The 20,539-nt window shown below is 49.5% G+C and overlaps 1 protein-coding gene across 13 annotated transcripts in view; it reads left to right on the top strand.

Annotated features, from left to right (window-relative positions):
• The window catches only part of TSPOAP1 (TSPO associated protein 1), a 233,154-nt gene extending 217,019 nt beyond the window's left edge, over positions 1 to 16,135 (top strand). For 11 of the 13 annotated variants that reach the window (XM_074974827.1, XM_074974826.1, XM_074974834.1 and 8 more), the window contains 2 exons: positions 707 to 835; positions 15,121 to 16,135. In XM_074974827.1, the coding sequence (XP_074830928.1) occupies positions 707 to 835; positions 15,121 to 15,336 (345 nt within the window). In that variant the 3' untranslated portion in view covers positions 15,337 to 16,135. Of the gene's footprint in view, positions 1 to 706; positions 836 to 4,852; positions 4,907 to 5,536; positions 5,602 to 15,120 lie in introns of those variants that run through there. The other 2 variants (XM_074974828.1, XM_074974829.1) reach the window with 2 other exon arrangements.
• Positions 16,136 to 20,539: the final 4,404 nt, after the last annotated feature.

Here is a 20,539-nt window from a genome sequence, read left to right as displayed (position 1 = left end):
AATGCCAAATAGAATCAAAAGGATTAAGAAAGTCACCAGAACAGGCAAATCATTTCCCTTTGTTTCTCTGAAGTCAGTTGCTATTTATCCAGGTGTCAGTGTGCTCTGTAGTTTTATGGTGATCAGTGTCTATCTATCCATCAGGCTCAATTGTTTGTCCCTTTACTCTGCTCCTCACACTGACCTGTTCTTGTAGTGAGAGTGGAATGGGTGTTGGCAGATCTGCCCACACCGCCCCCAGCACAATACTAATGACCGGAATCCCTAGCCTCTACATAGTGCTTTTCGTCATCCTCACCCTTTGTATTTCCAGGAGCCCCACTTGTTGCCCAGGACCCCATTGTGCTAGCACTCTACAAACACAGTACAAAGAGACAGTCCCAGCCCCAGAGTTTAGCTCTCGAAGTGCTTTAAATGGAGAGCAGGACCATTATCCCTGATGTAGAAATGGGGAAACTGAGGCACAGGGAGGGGACATGACTTGCATAAGGTCACCCAGCAGGCCAGAGCCAGGAACAGAACCTAGGTTCTGTCCTCTAAGCTGCACTGCCTGTGGGAGCAAGGCAGGCCACATTTCCTGATGACCTTAGCTGGGTTTAGCCACAGGCTGCAGTCTGCCCAGCCCTGTGCAATGGGGTTGTCTGCTTCATTTCTCAAGTCAGTCTTTCTTAGTGGCGTACTAAGAACCGCTTCTCTGACCTTGCAGGGGGAGTTAAACAGACAGAGAGGCCTTGTCCCGTCTAACTTCCTGGAAGCTGTCTCTCTGGATGGAGGAATGACTGAGGGGCTTCATTTGGAAGACAAAGACACATGTGCAGTGAGTGCCAAGAGTCAGGTAAGGTGACATGGTAGCTGATTAGTGCAGAGGACTCTTGGGACAGAAACTGTTGTTACCATAGCCATATAAAAGGACTTCCAATAGTTGAGAAATGGGAGAGAGACAAAACTCCAAAGCTGACCAGAGGTCTGGAGTGGAGGGCATGAGTGCAGCTCACCCCATCTTCTGCAGCCACTCAGATCACTGCACTTTGCCTAGTGGGTTTTATCACACAGGAGCAGCTCAAGTGTTTGCAGGGAAATATTAGGGCCACTTGTTAAAGGATGGGAGAAACCTCTAGGCAAGACAATGCTTTGAGGACTTGCTCTCTCACTGCTGCACAGTGGTGAGTGTGACACACCTGAAAACCCACTGAGGGCATCCCCACACGCACCTCTGTGAAAAGGATGTAAGGCCATGAGAGCACCTCTCAAACCCAGGAAACTCACAGCCAGAAAATCCTGAGTTACCCACTCCCTCCCCTGCTTCCTGGCACAACCAGCCTGCTCTCCCCAAAGCAGACCCCATTCTGTGCTGCCTTACCCACCCTGCAGTGCCCCTAACCACAGTGATTGCCAGGGGAAGTCAATGCCCAGTTGGGCCCTAATTCTCAAATGGATCTCTTGGCGCCATCAGCTACCTTCGGGAAATTACCTCCATAGCTCCCCACTGACTGAGTCACAGAGATATCAGAGCTGTCCATTAGCCACAGGCCTAGTCTGGCACCAAGCCTCTGTCTGTGAACAGGCACATATCCCTGACTGCCCCAGTTCCTGGGATTTTCTGCCTCTTAAAAGAAGCTGGAACTATTGGTGTCACCCTAACTAAATCCTTCCTGGCTTTCCTGCAACCTGTTATTCCTGCACCAGCCCTCCCAGCTCCTGACCTCCTCCATCCCTCTCCCCCACACTCAGCCACCCCCTGCTCATTTGCCTTTGCCTTCAAACACACTAGAGTCTCCACAAGCCTCTCTCCCCAGCTACTGCACCATCTCCCTCATTTCCGATGACTTCATGTTCTGTAATGTCTGTCTGCTGCAATGCCTTGATTTCCTCCCCATGCAGGGAAGGTGCTGTGCCTGCTTTGCAGACCAGTCAAATACAGTTAGGCTAACTGCCCCATCTTCTAAAGCCAGTCCAAAGCTGGGCCACCTGAGCTGCCAGTCATGGATGTTCAGATTCCTTTGACCCTGATTTGAAGGGCGTGTCTGCTTGGGAAACTTTTACTAGTTGTAACAGTTCGATTGTACAGGTCTAGTTAGAGAGCTGTAGTTACACGAGTACCACTCCCCTTTGGACACTCTTATTCCAGAATAAGAGTGGCCTTTTCAGTTTAGTTTAAAGCACTTCCAAAGTGACGAAAGGTAAACTGAAAATACCCACTCTGACACTGGAATAAGGGTGCCCACAAGGGGGCTCCGCTAGTTAACGATATCAGTTTAAATTCACAGTACAACTTCCCTGTCTAGATGAGCCCTTAATCTCTGCATTCCCCAATGCGTGAATGGACACTGATTAGGGTAGAGGGCTCTGCATAGCTCCCTTAAACAGATTTCCATGTGCATCAAGGCATACTAATACCAATTAAGGTCCAACTGTTTTTAATGGCTCTGGATGTCTGTGGTTTGGCACGTGGTTCCAAGGCTGGGGTAGGTGGAGTCTGTGTATGTGGGGAATCAGTTGTTAGTGATTGAACTTATTACATTCCAGCAGGATTTAACTGGTAATAGGCTGCCTGCTGTACACGGACGTGCCTCCCATGTCTACCCCTTCCAGTTCCTCCCTGACATACATTCCTCCCAAATGTACCAGTATTTACCTTTGTTCCCCTCAAGGGCTGATGTCAGCTCACTTTTATATAAAGCTCCATACATTTTTGAGAAAGTTACCCCAACATCCTTCCCAGTTCCCTGCTGTGTTTATTAACATGAACATTGAGTATGACCCTTTTTGAGGTCAGGACACCATGTGCTAAGAACTTTGTATAAATATACAAAGACATGGTCCCTACCCTGAAGAGTTTATGTTCTCTGGGTGTTTCTCGTTTGAATCTTTGTCACACATTGTATAGCTTGAGTGAGTGATTATAGAGGGGAACCAGGAATAGGACACTGAATTCTATACTTGGCTCTGTTTCTGATTCCTTGTGACCTGGTACTAGTCACTTCACCTCTCTAAGTGTCAGCTCCTCCGTGTGTGGGTATAAATTCTGATCATGGCGTAAGTGCCTAGATAGGTACGACAGAATGACCACCTCCCTCCCATAGTTTGTGTCTTATGAGGCTAATTAATGAATGCACTTGAGTTGCCCCAGGATATTCCAATTAAAGGAACTAGAGAGAAACATGTATGAATACAAAGGCCTGCATAACAAAAGTTTGACTCTTGGTGGTTGAGAACTTGAATCCTGAAGCTGCTTATGGCTGCCTGCCACATTCAGTGATGTCACAGACGGGTAGCTGTGACCTCACCTTGACTTGCATGGTAGAGACTCCACTGAAGGAGGAGCTAATTAGAAAGCTCACCAATGGAAAGAGGACACTTGGCATGAGTCTGACTGGAGGCCCTGATGGATTAATAGTAATGACCCCGGTTGTGTCCTTTGGCTGTGGAGTGTTAGCGACAGGGTTTGTCTCACTACCCTAGTGTTCCCTTAGCATTGTCTCTGCAGCATGCCCACCTCTCACGAAACTCAGAATTTGTATATCCTGACTGTTGTGTCTGTAGCAAAGCAACATGGCATCGGATTGAAAGGGCACTGCTGGGAAGCTCCTGGCAGTGACTGTCTTTACACACTCCCCTAAATTACCAGAAGAAATATACCGGTAAAGCCTCATTCCAGGACCTCTGCGCTGCAGTCTTACTCCTATTACATACTACAGCCTCGCCAAGCCCCTTCCCCCACCCCCATGGTATTGTGTCATTAAAATTAAATAGCAAGCACCAAAAGGCAGGAAAGATAGAAGTGAAGGTTCTCTCCTAGTAGCATTGAGCTGCCTACATTGCATGTATTCTGTGGGCTCAATCCTCACCCGTTGTGAATCAATATAGTTTCATCGACATCAGCCCAAGTACATCTGGGGGAACTGAGGATTCACCATAACCAGCTAGCATATTTTTACAGGCCTACTCTCATGTTGGTTAAAAAATGTTAGCGAGCGTGGCTTTAAACAGCCTATTTGCTGAGGCTAGGCCTGGCCAGGGAAAGGGATTGGTTGCTGAGGAGAGAGGAGTTCTCACATTTGCTGCTGCCTGTGTTCGGCTGGGGACCTTTTCCCGCAAAGCTGGGTCAGGAGGACAGCAGAGCTGAAAAAGCAGCAGAGAGGTGGCAGGAGTGAGAGAGCATCATTGGAATCTTTTGGAAGATTGGGGATGAAATTCCTCCTGCCAGATTGCCTAGCTGCAGCCTCTGAGCCATTCTGCCTGCTAGGGCAGGGTCACCGGACAACGTGATGTCACAACAAAGCTGTGAGCTTCATTAGGCCCTACTCAGATCTTAGCAGGAGCTCACTCATAAGTGATTTTCCAATTGCTTATAATTTTCTGGATTAAGCTTTCCCCCCCACACCAAGAAGGGGCCCAGCACCTCAGTGAGGATGATTTCCATACAAAGCAGAGGAAGGAGGATGAGTTATGTGAATCACTGGTGACTAAACGATTCATACAATTCTGGGAACATGGGGGATATTTTTAACTCTCCAATAACTGAAAGAGATTAAGGGATTTTGCTTAAACTTTCACACAAATGTCACTTCTGGACTCAGGCTAAGCACTGAAAACTCAACCCCAAAGGGAAACTCCCTGAAAAGTCCTGAGCATGTGAAAACAGGATGCGACAGTGAAAATCCCATGGTAACGTCAATGATAGTTGTTGCTATCAAGGGACTGCTCTAACGGGTATACTTTGCATCAGTAATATGCCAATTCTGTCAAAGACTGAGGTTTGTAAAGCACCTTTAGAAAGTATTCCATTCTAATTTATTTCATCTATTTATTTCTGCCCATATTATGTACCCCTGGCGGTTATATTCTTCAGAGAATGAGGAAAAGAAGAGTCCAGTGATAGATAAGAGTGATACATAGAGAGAGAGCAACCATGTAAGTGTATGGGAGAAGGTTGCCTTAATCACCTGCCTGACCCAGTACCCTAGCCTGCCATGCAGCCAGACTTCTCTCCTTCCCCTGCTGTGGAGTGGCTGGCTGCATGAGGCTCATCATAAAAGAGAAGCCATGCTGTGAAGTGCAGTTGTTTGGAACAATTATCGGGTGGTTTTGGGGACTGTGGTATGATTTCTTAGAAATAGGAGATAACAAGGGACTGGCCCCAGCTAGGGCAAGATTATTCTCTGCACAGTAGTTTATGGTGCTTTATCCAGACTGGGTGTAGCTGTCCCATGTGATGGGGCTGCTACCTCAGCCTGCAAGCTAATAGTTCCCCATATTCAGCCTGCATTTTCCTTTGCTCAGTTTTCTCCCGTTCTTCCTCACTGTGTGCCCTGGGGCTCCCGTAAACAATCCAAAGACTAGCAAATTGACTAAATAAGTCATGGGGGTGGTGCTAGTCCCTAAAGTGGATAATTGTTCTGTTTGATAGCACTCGCAGAAAGGATTGTATCCAGGCGGCTGTGGGGTATGACTTCCTGCACTCCACCGCTTGAAGGGTGCAGGGGGAGCAGATTTATTGTGTTTTTCCTTTTTAACATTTGATTTATCATTTCAGAAAAAACTCATGAGTAACAGAGAAGAGAAAAGACTAACATGATTGTTCGATTTTGCAACACTAACACTATTTACCAAGATGTTTCCAGAGTAATTTTTCTTCATTTCTTTTCTTGGAGAAATATCCAGAACTTGAATTTCCATTTGTTACTTACCAGTTGAGTCCACTGCCTTTATGTAACTTAGAGGGGTGTGTGTGTGTGTACATGTGTGCCTGTGAGTGTGTGTCATTCACCAGAGATGGCAATCAGAAGGACTTGTGACCACAAAGACAGTTAGTCATGTCCTTCTAACTGATGGAGATTTGATATGTGAATTGATATATTAGTACTGTTGTTATAACCAATTGTCTATCGGCCCTATATGGGGAGAAGACTTCCAACAGTAGAGGGTCTTTAATTTATAATTTAATGGACAAGGGCAGAACAAGATCTAACGGTTGGACGCTGAGGTTAGATACATTCCGGTTGGGAATAAGATGCCAGTGTTTTACACTGAGAGCGTGAACCATTAGGACCAGTTACTCACGGATGTGGTGGATTGTCCATCATTTGGAGTCTCTACATGAAGACTGGATGTTTTTCTAAAAAAATATGCTGTAGTGCAACCAAGTGTGTCGGGTTTGACAGGGAGATGTTCTCTGGCCAGTGCTGTGCAGGAGGTCACGCTCCATTAACATAATGGTTCCTTGTGGCCTTAAAGTCTATTAAATCCATGAACAGCAACAAGCCCCTGGTGATCTGGGATGCTGGAAAGCAACATTGTAGTCACTGTGCTTGCTGTTAACTCATTGGAGTTGGGAACCGACATGCATTTTGCATCAGTACCAAACCATATTTCTCTAAAAGGTTCATTTAGCTCTTTCTCGGGAATACTGATTCCACTTTTGTCACCCCTCTGCTAAATAATGGCCTCTTTCCTCCGCCCCACAAGGTGTTCAGGAGATCTGGCTCCCTAGAAGTGGTGTTTCAGCTCATCTTATACCTATAATTTGTTCTTCTTGGAAATGAATGAAGTGTCTGGAATAACTAGAGGGGAATTTAACTCTAAAGAAAAAGAACATAGACAACTGCCTTTCCTGTTAACTGCTCCTGAATGGCACCGAGTGGCTCAGCAGTGGGGTAATGCAGGGATGCTATGTCTGTTATTTCAACACAGGAAACAGGCTCAAGACTGCCAGCCATATGAGCCTTCATTTCTGCTTTATGCAGCACCTGCAACCTCTTTTTGTAACATGCTCCTAGTAGCAAAGCGTTCCCATGCCTAAGTCTCCAAGTGACACTAGCCAACAGCATTATACGATGCTTGTCTCCAGAGACAGCCTCTGTGCTCTTTGCTAATACCCCTCCCTAGGCAGAACATCATGCTGTCTATGTCACTGGCTCATGCTCTTCTCAACAGAGCATTCTGTTAGCTAGACACTTCTAGCCCTCGATTCATGAAACCACTTATGCCTGTGCTTAACTCCCATTGACTCCTATGGAACCTAAACTCAGACTTGGGTGCTGTCCTGAATAGCGATGGTTTCCTGACCAAAGCTTCTAGTGATGCTGTTTGAGAACAGTGTGCTGGTGATTGCCCACCTCTCTGCCCCTGCCTGCAAGGCTGCTCTTTGGGTGATTATGCTGTAGTGAGTACAATTGGAAGCTGGAAGGATGATTCTCAGACCTGGCAAGTCAGTGTCAATGTTCAATATCCATTCAGGAGCCATAGAAAGGGCAAAGGCTGTTTTGTTGTGATAGGGTCCACAATACATTAGCAGCCCAGGATGGCTAAGGTCATGGCTGAGCTGGAAAGCTTCATGATTTTGTAAACAAATAGGTTTTAAGTGAGGTGAAGCTTGGGGTACACAAGACAAATCAGACTCCTAAAAGGGGTACAGTAGTTTGGAAGGTTGAGAACCACTGCCTTAGAGTATATCTACACTGCAGCATAACCCTGGGCTTAGACTCAGAATCATAGAATCATAGAATATCAGGGTTGGAAGGGACCTCAGGAGGTCATCTACTCCAACCCCCTGCTCAAAGCAGGACCAAAAGTTGAGTTGAGCCCAAGCCCCCCTTCCATCTACACACAAATGTCTTGGACTCAAGTTCAGACCAATGATCCTAGGACCCTGAGAGGGTGGAGGGTTCAAGCTTGAGTCAAGCTGGGACCCAGGGTCAAGCCCCATCATTCTGCAGTGTAGATGCAGCCCACCGGCCTCCCCCCCGCCACACCCAGATTCGGGTTCTGGGAGTCTGCCAAAAGTATTCCATAATCCCATAGGCCAACTTCCTTTGTTCTCTCTCTCCCAAGAATTGCCAGTTGATTCCAGGGAAATGGAAGCAACTCCCCCTTGTTGTATTACAGCAGCTCAGGAAGTCAGAGTTTAACCCTTCCATTTTATCCTGACCGCCAAGCTCCAAATACACCTTCAGAGAGCCTCTTGTGTTTGAAATGGACACTTGTGTTGGGAACGCAGACGCAATCCTTTGCAAAGCGTGCTGCTTCATGCTTGTGGGAGCACCGCTAGATTTGGGAAATCTCTGCTGTGAGGCCAGCAAAGCAGTGGATTTAGGAGATGCACCAGGAATGACCACGCCTAGCAGCAAATAGAAAGAAGCTGGCAATGCTGGAAAGTTACTGGGCCAGTGACCAGGGCAGGGAGCGGACTAAGCAGCTCAGGACTGAGGACAGGGAAAACAGGGACCAGAACGGCACCTTGGGCAACTTGCTGACATCGTTTTATGAGGCATTTAACTGGGTGCTGGGCACTGTGCCAAGCACAGAGCCAGCCAGGGGGCTGATGGAAGCCAGGGACAAAGCTGACACTGGTCCCAGAGGAGGCTTTGGAGCAAAAGCAGCTGCAATACTACCTGGGCTGTACTCAGAGGAGCTTTTTGATGCCACAGGAGGAACCACCGTGGCACCTGCAGCTGAAACAGAAGAGACAGAAGCCGTCCTGTAGCCTGGTAACGTTCTGGCTCCATGTTAATGTCTATTAATATAGGAACGGGAGGGATTTCTATTCTGTGAACTAATGCAGAAGTTATTACTAGCCCTGGCTATCAGCGTGTATCCGCTAATGGCAGATTGTATGTCAGCACCTTGGTGTTTCCCAGCAACCCCCGCTCTGCCCCACCATGTGGAATTCAAAATGGTGACCACAAAGTGCAGACAGTAAAAAATACCTTGAAAAGTGAATTTCTACTGGAAAGGTGCACAGTTTTACTAGTGCTTTCCTGTTCCTTGAAAATAATAACCTTCCATGGCTATCCCTGTGATCACACTGCTCTGTAACCACTCAGTGGTGTGACGAGCCACCTGAAAACAGCCAAAGGGAGGAGTGTGGAAACATGTTCCATTTACAAATCTAGTCCATTTCAGTTTAAGGGAGTCCATGCAGTCCTGGGGTTTGAAATTTTCTCCAAGGAGGGGGGCAGCCATGGAGTTCTGTGTGTTTGCATGGAGCCATAACAGGCTAAACTGTGTGGAAGCTAATGCAGCATCCTGTTGATTCCCTCATGAAGAAGGTAGTCACAGAGAAGGTTGTATTTTCCCAGGCCATCTCAGTAGCTGACGAGCCCACTTCACTTGTAGATGTGCTGTTCAGTGGCATACACTGCAGGATTCCCATTGGCAGCTTGGAGTAACACCTTTCTTTGCCAATCAGGCACCACCAGAACTGTTCCGTCCTCCAAAATGTGGAATGCCAGAAATGATAGGAAACCCTTGTGCAGTGTATGGCCACCGATCTCCCCTGCTAACCCAAGTTGTTCTGCAATTTTAAGGGGAAAAAAAGCAGCAGTCATTTTTAACTTACCACTGTCTCTGGGCATCTTTCGCTGCAATTAACCTGGCTGTGTCCAGGGAGCTTCTGTGGTCTGTAGCATCCCTCCCACAATATACGGAAGTTCAGTTTGGAAAAGTAACATTTTATGTCCTTGCAATTCCACAAGGATTCTTCCTGTGCTCCTGCTGTTGGAGAAGAAAGCCCTCGGTGTGTGGTCCTGTGCCAGGCCCCTCGCCTCCTGTTGGCTGCAGCACCCCCACAGCTCGCCCACAGTGCAGCAGAAGCCTGGACCAACGAACTCCCCAGACCGTCCCAAGAGGGAGTGTTTCCGTGATGAACTGGCGGCTGAAGTTCTGGACAGGGCCCACAAGCAGGTCCAGAACCAAGGGCAGAGGGACTTGCGGCGAGAGGAAAGGTGTGGCGAGAGGCCGGGGGAAGGCTCAGGCTGCCTTTGAGGACAGGTTTGCAGCGTGGGAGCAGGCACTTTCTTTGCAGTTCCTAGACCAGGAACGGCGACTAAGGGAGGAGGACGGAGCTCAGCAGAAAGAACTTTTTGAGTGGCTGCTATCGCTAACAGGCTCCTGCTGCATCCCCCGCACCAAGGCCTGAGTCCCCTCGGCGGTTCCCCATGCAGCAGTCCAGAAACAGCTTGGACAGCGCCATTGCTGGGTGGCCCATGCAATTGGGCCCAGTGAGTGGCGGGCCAGGGCAACTGTGGCACATGCAGCCCTCCATATTGCTCCCCTCCCCTGTGGACGCCTCTCTCCCTCCTCCCCCGATGCCAAGTGGGCAGCACATGTGGAAGGAAGGGAAGGGGGTATGGAGAGCCCGGGAATATGCAGTGGTGGGGGGGGTTCTGTCTTGGACATGGTTTCACTGTTTGCATTTGTTCATGCACTTTGTTCTCTTTTTTAAAGGTTTTTTTGTGGCTGGCGTTTTGGTTTGCTAATGGCAGCTGGGCCATGTTTATAAGTAAAGCTTTTTATTAAGAAAGTTTATTGCTATCACTGCGTCACATCATACCGTGTGTATTTCACACAATAAAGGTAACACATGATCAGGGACAATTGCCAAACATTCTTTATCAAAGTTAGCTACATCAGTCACCTTTATATCAGGGGTTTTCAAACGTTTTTTCTAGGGACCCAGTTGAAGAAAATGGTTGATGCCCATGACCCAACAGAGCTGGGGATGAGGAATTTGGGGTGTGGGAGGGGCTCAGGGATGGGGCAGAGGATTGGGGTGTGGGGGTGAGGGCTGTGGAGTGGGGCTGGGAATGAGGGGTTCAGGGTATTGGAGGGGGCTCTGGGATGTGGCAGGGGGTTGGGGTGCAGGAGAGGGTGAGGGCTCTGGGGTGGGGGTGCAGGCTCTGGGGTGGGGCCGTGGATGAGGGGTTTGGTGTGCAGGAAGGGGTTCCGGGTTGGGGGGGGCTCAGAGCTGGGGCAGGGGAGTGGGGTGCGGGGTTAGGGCATGGACTTACCTCCGGCGGTTCCCGGTCAGTGGCACAGTCGGGGTGCAGAGGCAGGCTTCCCACCTGTCCTGGCACCGCGGACTCCACTGCGCCTGAAGTGGCCAGCAGCAGGTCCGTCTCCTAGGCAGAGGCACGCAAGTGGCTCCATGTGGCTCTCAGCTGCAGGCACTGCCCCCCCCCAGCTCCCATTGGCCAGTTTTCAATGAGCGGTGGCAGTGTGCAGAACCCCATGGCCCCCCTTGCCTAGGGTGCAGCATGGTGTTGAAACAGGTAGGCACTAACCTGCCATAGCTGGACAGCACTGCCGACGGGACTTTTAACGTCCCGGTCGGCTGTGCTGACCAGAGTGACCCAGTGCCTGGCATGCCGCGACCCAGTACTGAGTCGCGACCCGAACTTTGAAAAACGCCCTACCCCCATTTGATATTCAGTCAGGTCATTCATAAGTACATTGCTTGGCAATCAACCCCCTGCAGCTCTGAAACCCTCCACAAGCACTGAATCTCCCCCCGCCACCCCAGAACATTCATACAGGTACCATTCCCCTCTTCCGTTGGGCCAGGCAAGCCCACAATGTGGGAGCACAAAGCATCCCTGCCTTCTGGTGCCCAGTACATCCAGCTCCAGCTGAGGGAGCTGCACTTTGTGGCTGAGCGTCCCGATTTAGCAGCTCCTCGCTGTCCTAGGCCCATTCAGGGGAAATGGCCCCCCTCTGGCTTCACAAAGGTTGTGAAGGGCACAGCAAGCCTCTGCAATGCATACAGCATTGATGACACTGGCATCCAAATGGGTCTGTAGACATCTCCAATGGGATTTCAGTCTGCCAAACGCACAACCAGCAACCTTTCCACACCTGCTGACAGTGTAATTAAAGTGTCTTTTGCCAGAGCTCTGAGATCAGAGTATGGTTTCAAAAGCCAAGGCAAAAGTGGGTACACGGGGTTCCCCAGAATACCGGTGGGGACAGTAACTCCATTCATGACAATGTCATTTAGTGGGAATTGTGTCCCAGCCTGTCCATGAATGCAGACTCCCGATCAGTGAAGAACCCTGGCGTCATGACCTTTCCCAGTGCAACCCATGGTGACGCTCCTAAATTGCCCTCTGTGGTCCACCAAGGCCTGTATAACAATGGAGTAGAACCCTTTGCTGTTTATGTGCTCCTTGAAGAGGGCAAACTATGAACACACGAGTCCCATCAACAGCCCCAGCACAGTTTGGAAACCCCATTTTCTCAAAAACTACTTTTCTCAAGCAACTACTTCAGGAATATCTGTAATGCCCGCCACCTTGGGGCAAACCACACGTCTGATTGCCTCATATATCTCCTCCACCACTTTACCCACAGTCGGCTTTCCAACTCCAAACTGGTGTGCAATGGACCTGTAGCAGTCTGGGGTAACCAGCTTCCAGACGGTTATAGCAACCTGCTTCTGGGCCACCATGTCCGCCCTCATGTATGTGTCTTCACACTGGAGAGCTGGGGCAAGCTGCTCACAGATCTCTAGAAAAGTAGATTCCTTCATGCAGAAGTTCTGGACCCACTGCTGGTCATCCCAGGTCTGCAAGACAATGTGGTCCCACCAGTCTGTCCTTGTGGCCCTGCTCCAGAAGTGCCAGTCTATAAAAGGGACAGCAGGGGGTGTACTGAGTGTTATAAGCAGCATCAGCCAGTTTGAGACTTCCATGTCTGTGTCCTTCTCCTCCTCCTCCATCATTAACTCTGTCGGGTGCCTTCAATGGGTCAGAAAACACCACTGAAATGTCCACCAGTGTCTCACAGAAGCTGTGCATGTTTCCTGAAACAGGAGTGAAAGTGCAAGTGAGAAAAGTTCTTCAAACAGCACCACCTCCATGTTGCTGGGACTGCACAGACTAAAATGACAGTTGGACAGAATGCGTTGGCGGGTTGTTCAAACTTCCTGTAACGTGCAGGGTAGACAGTCAATTTTTCCCACAGTGCACCATCAACAAAGGTCTAGAGCGGCTACATTTTGGGGGGGTGCTAGGAAGTCTGGGGTACCGTTGGATGGACTCAGATCTGCATGTTGCAGTGTGGATGCCAGAGCCCTGAGTTCACATCCTGGTTAAAGACCTAGCACTGTAGCCACTTGAGCTCTGGGGTCTCAAACCCAGGTCTGCTAACTCAAGTCCCATTGTCGTGGGGCTTGTGTTGCTGTGTAGGCATACTCAGACTGCGCTTCATAGAAGCCAGCATGTTAGGCAGGGAACTGCCTATGCTAGCCAGTGGGAGATGCTGTGGGCAGGGTGTGTGTGGTGCCCTTCCCTCTCCTGGAGATAGGCACCTGTCTCTGCTAGTGATTCTCAGCTGGGACCCTGCTTTGGAGTTAAGCACCTAAGGTGATTTGTGCAGGAAGCTTGGTGCGGGGAGGGAAAGGATGACCTGTCGTAATGTTTAGTCCAGAGGTTCAGCTACTCCCCTGGGATTTGGGAGAGCCCCTGAGAAGGAGAAGGGTTTAAACTGGGCTCTGTTACCACTGCGGGGCGTGATCTAACTCTAAACTAAGGGATATTCTCATGTGGGGGCCTCACAGCCACTTCTGTTGAAGCTGCTCCACTGTGGATTAAATCATTAGAATCCTTTGGGCAAGAGAGAGCTGGCACAAGCATGAGACTGATTCTGTAGCCTTGTGGTTACTGCGCTCCCTCAGGATGTGGGAGGCCCAGGGTCCAGCTCCACTGCTTCAGTTGCTCTTTAATTATTGAGCCAGAGTGGAACCGTTTCAACAGCAGAGAGTGAGGGAGGCCACCCCTCCCCCTATCAGAGTATCCCATAGCCCAGCGGTTACAGCACTCGTGTGAGAGGTGGCAGATTCTGATTCAAATCCTTCCTCATCAGGTGGAGGGTGGGGACATGAACTGGAGGTCTTCTGCATCCGAGATGAGTAGTTGAACCACTAGGCTAATAGCTGCGGGGGCCTCCCCTTGCCCCATCCCATTGGTTTGAGTGAACTCCCCTGAGGGGCTGATCTGCTAGGTAGCCTCTAAGCACATATTGGGTCCCGCATGTAATTTAGGCAGCTGAATACCAAGTGGCAGGCAGCAGTGTGTATGCCGAGAGGCAGAAACCTAGGCACCGAGGGAACGTTTTACTTCAGAAACAGAGGTGCCAAGTGAGTTTAGGCACATGCAGGGTCAATGGGAGTTTTGCAAATCACACTGGAGCCTAAATCTGGGACTTTGGACTTCTGTGACCCTAGACCAGAGTGACTTAGGAGCCATGTCTCATTGTCAAAAGCCCCGTACGCGTTTTGGAGTCCATGACTTACAGTGAAACTGGCTGCCAAGACATGGAGGTGCTTTTGAAATGTTACCTCCATAATTTCACTTTGCATGAAGGACTGGAGTTTCCTGCTTGAAGGAAGGGGAATCCCAGCCTGTGAAGGCCTTACTCTTTCTTAGGGGACAAGGTCCAGGAGCCAGGATTGCCCCAAATGGTTGCTATGACTCTGTACATGTCAGTAATGCCCAGAAGGTTGAGCCCCATTGTGCTGTGCGCTACAAACCCCATTAGCCTGGATGAAGTTGGGCACCTCTTTGTGATTGCTTGCTGCTTGCACCTTCCTTACTGCTGGAAATTCAATTGCTTTATGTTGCTCCAAGGCTCCCCTTTATGTCCAGGTCCATGATTAACTCCTCCCTGCCCATCGAGTCATACACGGCTTCCCAGAGTTACTATCTGCCGTGGTTGAGCTGTGCTTCGTGCTGAGGGACCCTGAAAAGGCTCAGAGCTCAGGTCTGGCCAGCAGCTGCTGTCATGGGAGTGTTCTAGCTGTAGCACGTGCTCGGCCAAGCAGTGTGCCCCTCACACCCCTCCCCATCAGGCCCTGGGCTCCCCAGTCTGAGGAGAGGCCTCGTGGCAAACCCTGTGGCCCGAATATTTAGTGGGTAGCTCACAGGCTGACCCCGTCAAGCAGCCAGCCCAGTCCTACTCTGGCATCTTTAGGGCACAGCCTTGAAGACCTGCTTCCCACCACCTCCACCCACAAAGCTATGCGCCTGTCACCCAAAGGCAGATGGCCTGCATTGTCTCCAATACTTCAGAGCCTGTGGCATACTCTCATTGTGTAGCCCAGAATTTACCAAGGGCTGTGCAAAGTCTGATCTCTTGCATGGTCTTGGTGGGAGCTGGGGAGCATTTTAAAGCCGCTAGAAATGGCCTGGCTGAATTTGCTGGGGAAATGGCCTTTTCCGGAAGAGATGACCAGCTATAGACATGGGCTGTCAGGGTTTTCTCTTACTGTACAGCCTTTCTGTGGAGATGGTGTCACTGCTGGGGGTCTAAACTCTCTCTTTTGTTTACTCTTTTCCTGTTTAGCTGAATTCAGATGGGCCTGGTGAACAGAGGGACCCCTTGCCTAACATTCCTGAAGTGCCACCTTCCTGCACTCTCATTTGTGACCCAAGTCCAGACCAAGAATCACTGGAGACTCTTGAATCAAGTGACCTGTCCACTCAGAGTAGAAAGAAGAGAAGCTTCTTCTGCAAGGGGAAAAAGCTCTTAAAGAAACTAGGACCCAGTAAGAAGAACTAGAAAAGGATGTTGCTGATCTCCATAGGCCTGTCTGCGGAGCCCAGACAAGGACAAGCCCTCTGCAGCAAACTGACCATCGCAGAATATTGTAATAAGGAAAAGTGAACTTTGATTATTAAAGACTTGCAATGGCTCCAACCCTAGGCTTCCTTCACCTCATCTTCACATAGAGCCATGCCGCTGTGGGACTGCACGGTCAGTGTAGCGACTGTCTGGGCAGAGGTAGTGCTCCTACAGCTGGGGCAGTGCTGAAAGGGGCCTAGGAGCTAGGGTGCAGGTACCTCGGAAGGGGGCCAAGGAGCTCGGATGCAGGTACCTCAGAAAGGGGTCTAGGACATAGGGTGCAGGTACCTCACAAAGGGGCCTGGGAGCTGGGGTGCAGGTACTTTGCAGTAGTGTGCCCAGATCCAACCAGCTCTCAACAGCACCAACTCCTTGTACATATTTTAATTTCAAAGAAGATATTCTGGCTGTAATTTCACTAACCGGCTCTTCCCACTAAGGCCCGATCCCTTAGGAAGCACTCCTTTGTTGTAAAACTGAGACTCCGGTGGCTAGAGTGCCCTAGCATTTCTCTGTTCCATTCAGATTAGGCTGTTGGTGACTCCTCCTTCACTCCCTGAAATGAGTGTTTGCACTGGAGAGAACTCCCTGTTGTTCCCTTTTGCTGCCTCTGGGCTCATGAATTCGACATTTGTACTGTAAACCTGTAAATATGCAGCTGTGCCTAGGAGCATCCTTCCATCTCAGTCGTGCTGCACTGCGAGAGTTCACCAAGAAGGAAGGAGTAGATTCGGGGGAGGGCAGAAGTTTCCGGAAAATGGGGGGGGGGGGAGTGATAGGAGGGGGTGTGAGGGGTGGTACTGAGACTTGGCAGGGAAGGGGAGGGTCAGCCATCTCCAGGCTGGGATGGAGGGTCCTGAGGGCACCTGCCGGCTTCCAGGCCCATTCCAGCCTCTGGGTCCCATTCTCACCTCTGCCCCCCTTGCCTCCTGCCTTCCGCCCCCCCCCCATCCGGCATGCACAAAGTTTACACTGGGTGGCACCACCACAATGTTCCGTTGTGAGGGCACTAGTCCCCCTAATCCCCCCCGGTTCCAACAGCCCTGGAGTCAATGCCACAAAGCATTTTGCAGTAGGGGATACATTAAATAGCTTTGCATCTCCTCATGGCTGCTGGCAGGGTTTAGCAGGAGTCTGCTGGACAAACATTCCTGGCGTTTGCAGTTGGTGCATGGCAATTGCAGTCAGCTGGGGATTCTGCCTTATTTGACTTGTCTGCTTCTTTAACTGTTTTGACTGGATTGTTTCAATGTTTGTGTGATCCTGACCGTGTGTGTCTGGAGAGTGGAACTGGGAGCAAAACCCTGCCAGAGAGTTTGCAGCTATTTTCATAAGAGACACCATGCTCCTTGCATTGAGAATGCATCCCTTTCTAAAGCCAAGGAGAGTTTTATAATACATGGTTCTGTCCTTTTATGGCAGCGTTTATTCCTTTGCATGTTTCAGGTGGGTATTTGTTTTGAGCAAGGCAGCTATGTTTGGTATTTGAATGACACGCAGGCCAGACCAGGGGTGGTGGTGATACAGTATGTTTGTATTTAAAATCAAAATTTATTGTAATAAAATCTATTTTCACAAAAATACACTTTCTCTACAAAAAAGGGTAAATTCACTACTGCTTATTTTTTCCACCCAACCCCTTCCAAAACAAGAGACAATGGGGTGCTGAGAGAAAGGTTGTCCAGAGATGCACTTGCCAGCCCTAAAATCAGACCAACTGGTCCTGCCCTGGGTAAAGGACATGCTGAGTTGGACACGATGCTGCAGTAGGTGGGGTGGGGGAATGACAATCTGGGAAGTTGCTGCATGCAGCACGCAGCATGGACGGGGCATAGCATGAAGGGGGGCACAGTTTGTTCTTTAGTTTTCTTTGCTAATGGCTGTCTGAGCTGTCTGAGTTCATGTCGGTGTCACAGCAGAAATGGGTCTCGAGAGACATGAATGAGGAGGGGTGGACTCTTGTGGTTCAGCTGTGGGACAGGCGTTCCACGCATAGGGTCAGTGTGGAGAAAGCATGAAGCTGTTTGTGTGAACACACGTGACTGGGGGACCTGAGGTTGGCATCATGGATTGGAGGGTGGGGTGTGAAGTGACAAGAAACAAGGGCCCAATATGGGGCAGTTTTGCGGGGGTCGGGGTGTTGTGTGCAAAGCTTAAACTCAATGCTGGGGAGGAAGGGAGGCGAATTCTGAAAAGGGGGAGACAGGGTCAGGGCAAGAGGCAAGAACGGTGATGTCAGCATCAGCACTTGGGATGGAACTGGAGCGGGGCAGTGTGGATGTTAGGGAACTTCCAGTGGTCAGGATGATGAATGAGGGACCTGAGCAAGATTTGTAGTGGAACTAGGGTGACCAGATAGCAAGTGTGAAAAATCAGGACGGGGTGGGGGGTAATAGGAGCCTATATAAGAAAAAGATCCAAAAATCTACACTGTCCCTATAAAATCGAGACATCTGGTCACCCTAAGTGGAACGGACAGAAAGGAACAGCGGTTCTTTCTCTTAAAAGGTCTGTGGAAGAAGCATGAGGACCTGGACCCTTTTTGGCTATGAGGGGCATGGGCAAATAGGCGATGGAATCTGAAAACACACCTTGGACATCCTCGCTCAGAGCCAGTGCCACTGGGGTGCATTTCTACTGGCTCACTCAGGAATGAGCTAGATGCCTTGAGCCTGCACTGGATCCAGCAACTTGTAAATGGGTGCAGGAGGTGTCCAGTGATCCCTCTAATTTTTTTCATCCATGTGCACAATGAATTTTGTTATGTGCACCATATCGATGTAATGTGTGGATCTGCGCCACCAGTAGAAACAAAAAACCTAGATACAATATATATTTTTAAAAAGTTACCATAAGGATAATTACTCCAGCCAGGACAGGTTAAGCATTTTAGAACTCAGTACTCAAAGTATTAAATGTAAGCGTACAAGAGAAATAAAAATGATGAAATGCATAGACCAGTCAAAAAACTAAAACCACACACTTTGAAAGAAATAGCAAGTAATAACAACAACAATAATAATATGTTCCACCCACCGCTCCCAAGAGAAGGAGGCGGGTGGTGGTGGTCGGGGACTCTCTCCTCAGGGGGACTGAGTCATCTATCTGCCGCCCTGACCGGGAAAACCAAGAAGTCTGCTGCTTGCCAGGAGCTAGGATTCATGATGTGACGGAGAGACTGTCGAGACTCATCAAGCCCTCGGAGCACTATCCCTTCCTGCTTCTCCACGTGGGCACCAATGATACTGCCAAGAATGACCTTGAGCGGATCACTGCGGACTACATGGCTCTGGGAAGAAGGATAAAGGAATCTGAGGTGCAAGTGGCGTTCTCGTCCATCCTCCCCATGGAAGGAAAAGGCTTGGGTAGAGACCGTTGAATCGTGGAAGTCAACGACTGGCTATGCAGGTGGTGTCAGAGAGAAGGCTTTGGATTCTTTGACCATGGGATGGTGTTACATGAAGGAGGAGTGCTGGGCAGAGACGGGCTCCACCTAACGAAGAGAGGGAAGAGCATCTTCGCAAGCAGGCTTGCTAAGGAGGGCTTTAAACTAGGTTCACCGGGGGAAGGAGACCAAAGCCCTGAGGTAAGTGGGGAAGTGGGATACTGGGAGGAAGCATGAGCAGGAGAACGCGAGAGGGGAGGGCTCCTGGATCTTACTGAGAAGGAGGGACGATCAGCAAGTTATCTCAAATGCCTATACACAAATGCAAGAAGCCTGGGAAACAAGCAGGGAGAACTGGAAGTCCTGGCACAGTCAAGGAATTTTGATGTGATTGGAATAACAGAGACTTGGTGGGATAACTCACATGACTGGAGTACTGTCATGGATGGGTATAAACTGTTCAGGAAGGACAGGCAGGGCAGAAAAGGTGGGGGAGTAGCACTGTATGTAAGAAAGCTGTATGACTGCTCAGAGCTCTAGTATGAAACTGCAGAAAAACCTGAGAGTCTCTGGATTAAGTTTAGAAGTGTGAGCAACAAGGGTGATGTTGTGGTGGGAGTCTGCTATAGACCACCGGACCAGGGGGATGAGGTGGACGAGGCTTTCTTCCTGCAACTCGCAGAAGTTACTAGATCGCATGCCCTGGTTCTCATGGGAGACTTCAATCACCCTGATATCTGCTGGGAGAGCAATACAGCGGTGCACAGACAATCCAGGAACTTTCTGGAAAGTGTAGGGGACAATTTCCTGGTGCAAGTGCTGGAGGAACCAACTAGGGGCAGAGCTCTTCGTGACCTGCTGCTCACAAACTGGGAAGAATTAGTAGGGGAAGCAAAAGTGGATGGGAACCTGGGAGGCAGTGACCATGAGATGGTCAAGTTCAGGATCCTGACACAGGGAAGAAAGGAGAGCAGCAGAATACAGACCCAGGACATCAGAAAAGCAGACTTTGACTCCCTCAGGGAACTGATGGGCAGGATCCCCTGGGAGAATAACATGAGGGGGAAAGGAGTCCAAGAGAGCTGGCTGTATTTTAAAGATGCCTTATTGAGGTTACAAGGACAAACCATCCCGATGTGTAGAAAGAATAGTAAATATGGCCGGTGACCAGCTTGGCTTAACAATGAAATCCTTGCTGATCTTAAATACAAAAAAGAAGCTTACAAGAAGTGGAAGATTGGACAAATGACCAGGGAAGAGTATAAAAATATTGCTTGGGGATGCAGGAGTGAAATCAGGAAGGCCAAATCATGCCTGGAGTTGCAGCTAGCAAGAGATGTTAAAAGTAACAAGAAGGGTTTCTTCAGGTATGTTAGCAACAAGAAGAAAGTCAAGGAAAGTGTGGGCCCCTTACTGAATGAGGGAGGCAACCTAGTGACAGAGGATGTGTAAAAAGCTAAGGTACTCAATGCTTTTTTTGCCTCTGTCTTCACGGGAAGGTCAGCTCCCAGACTACTGCACTGGGCAGCACAGCATGGGGAGGAGGTGACCAGCCCACTGTGGAGAAAGAAGTGGTTCGGGACTATTTAGAAAAGCTGGACGTGCACAAGTCCATGGGGCCGGATGCATTGCATCTGAGAGTGCTAAAGGAGTTGGCGGATGTGATTGTAGAGCCATTGGCCATTATCTTTGAAAACTCATGGCGATCGGGGGAAGTCCCAGACGACTGGAAAAAGGCTAATGTAGTGCCCATCT

The sequence above is a fragment of the Natator depressus genome, chromosome 17 (genome assembly GCF_965152275.1).
Source record: "Natator depressus isolate rNatDep1 chromosome 17, rNatDep2.hap1, whole genome shotgun sequence".
Lineage (NCBI taxonomy): Eukaryota > Metazoa > Chordata > Testudines > Cheloniidae > Natator > Natator depressus.
This window is presented reverse-complemented; position numbering and strand designations above follow the sequence as displayed.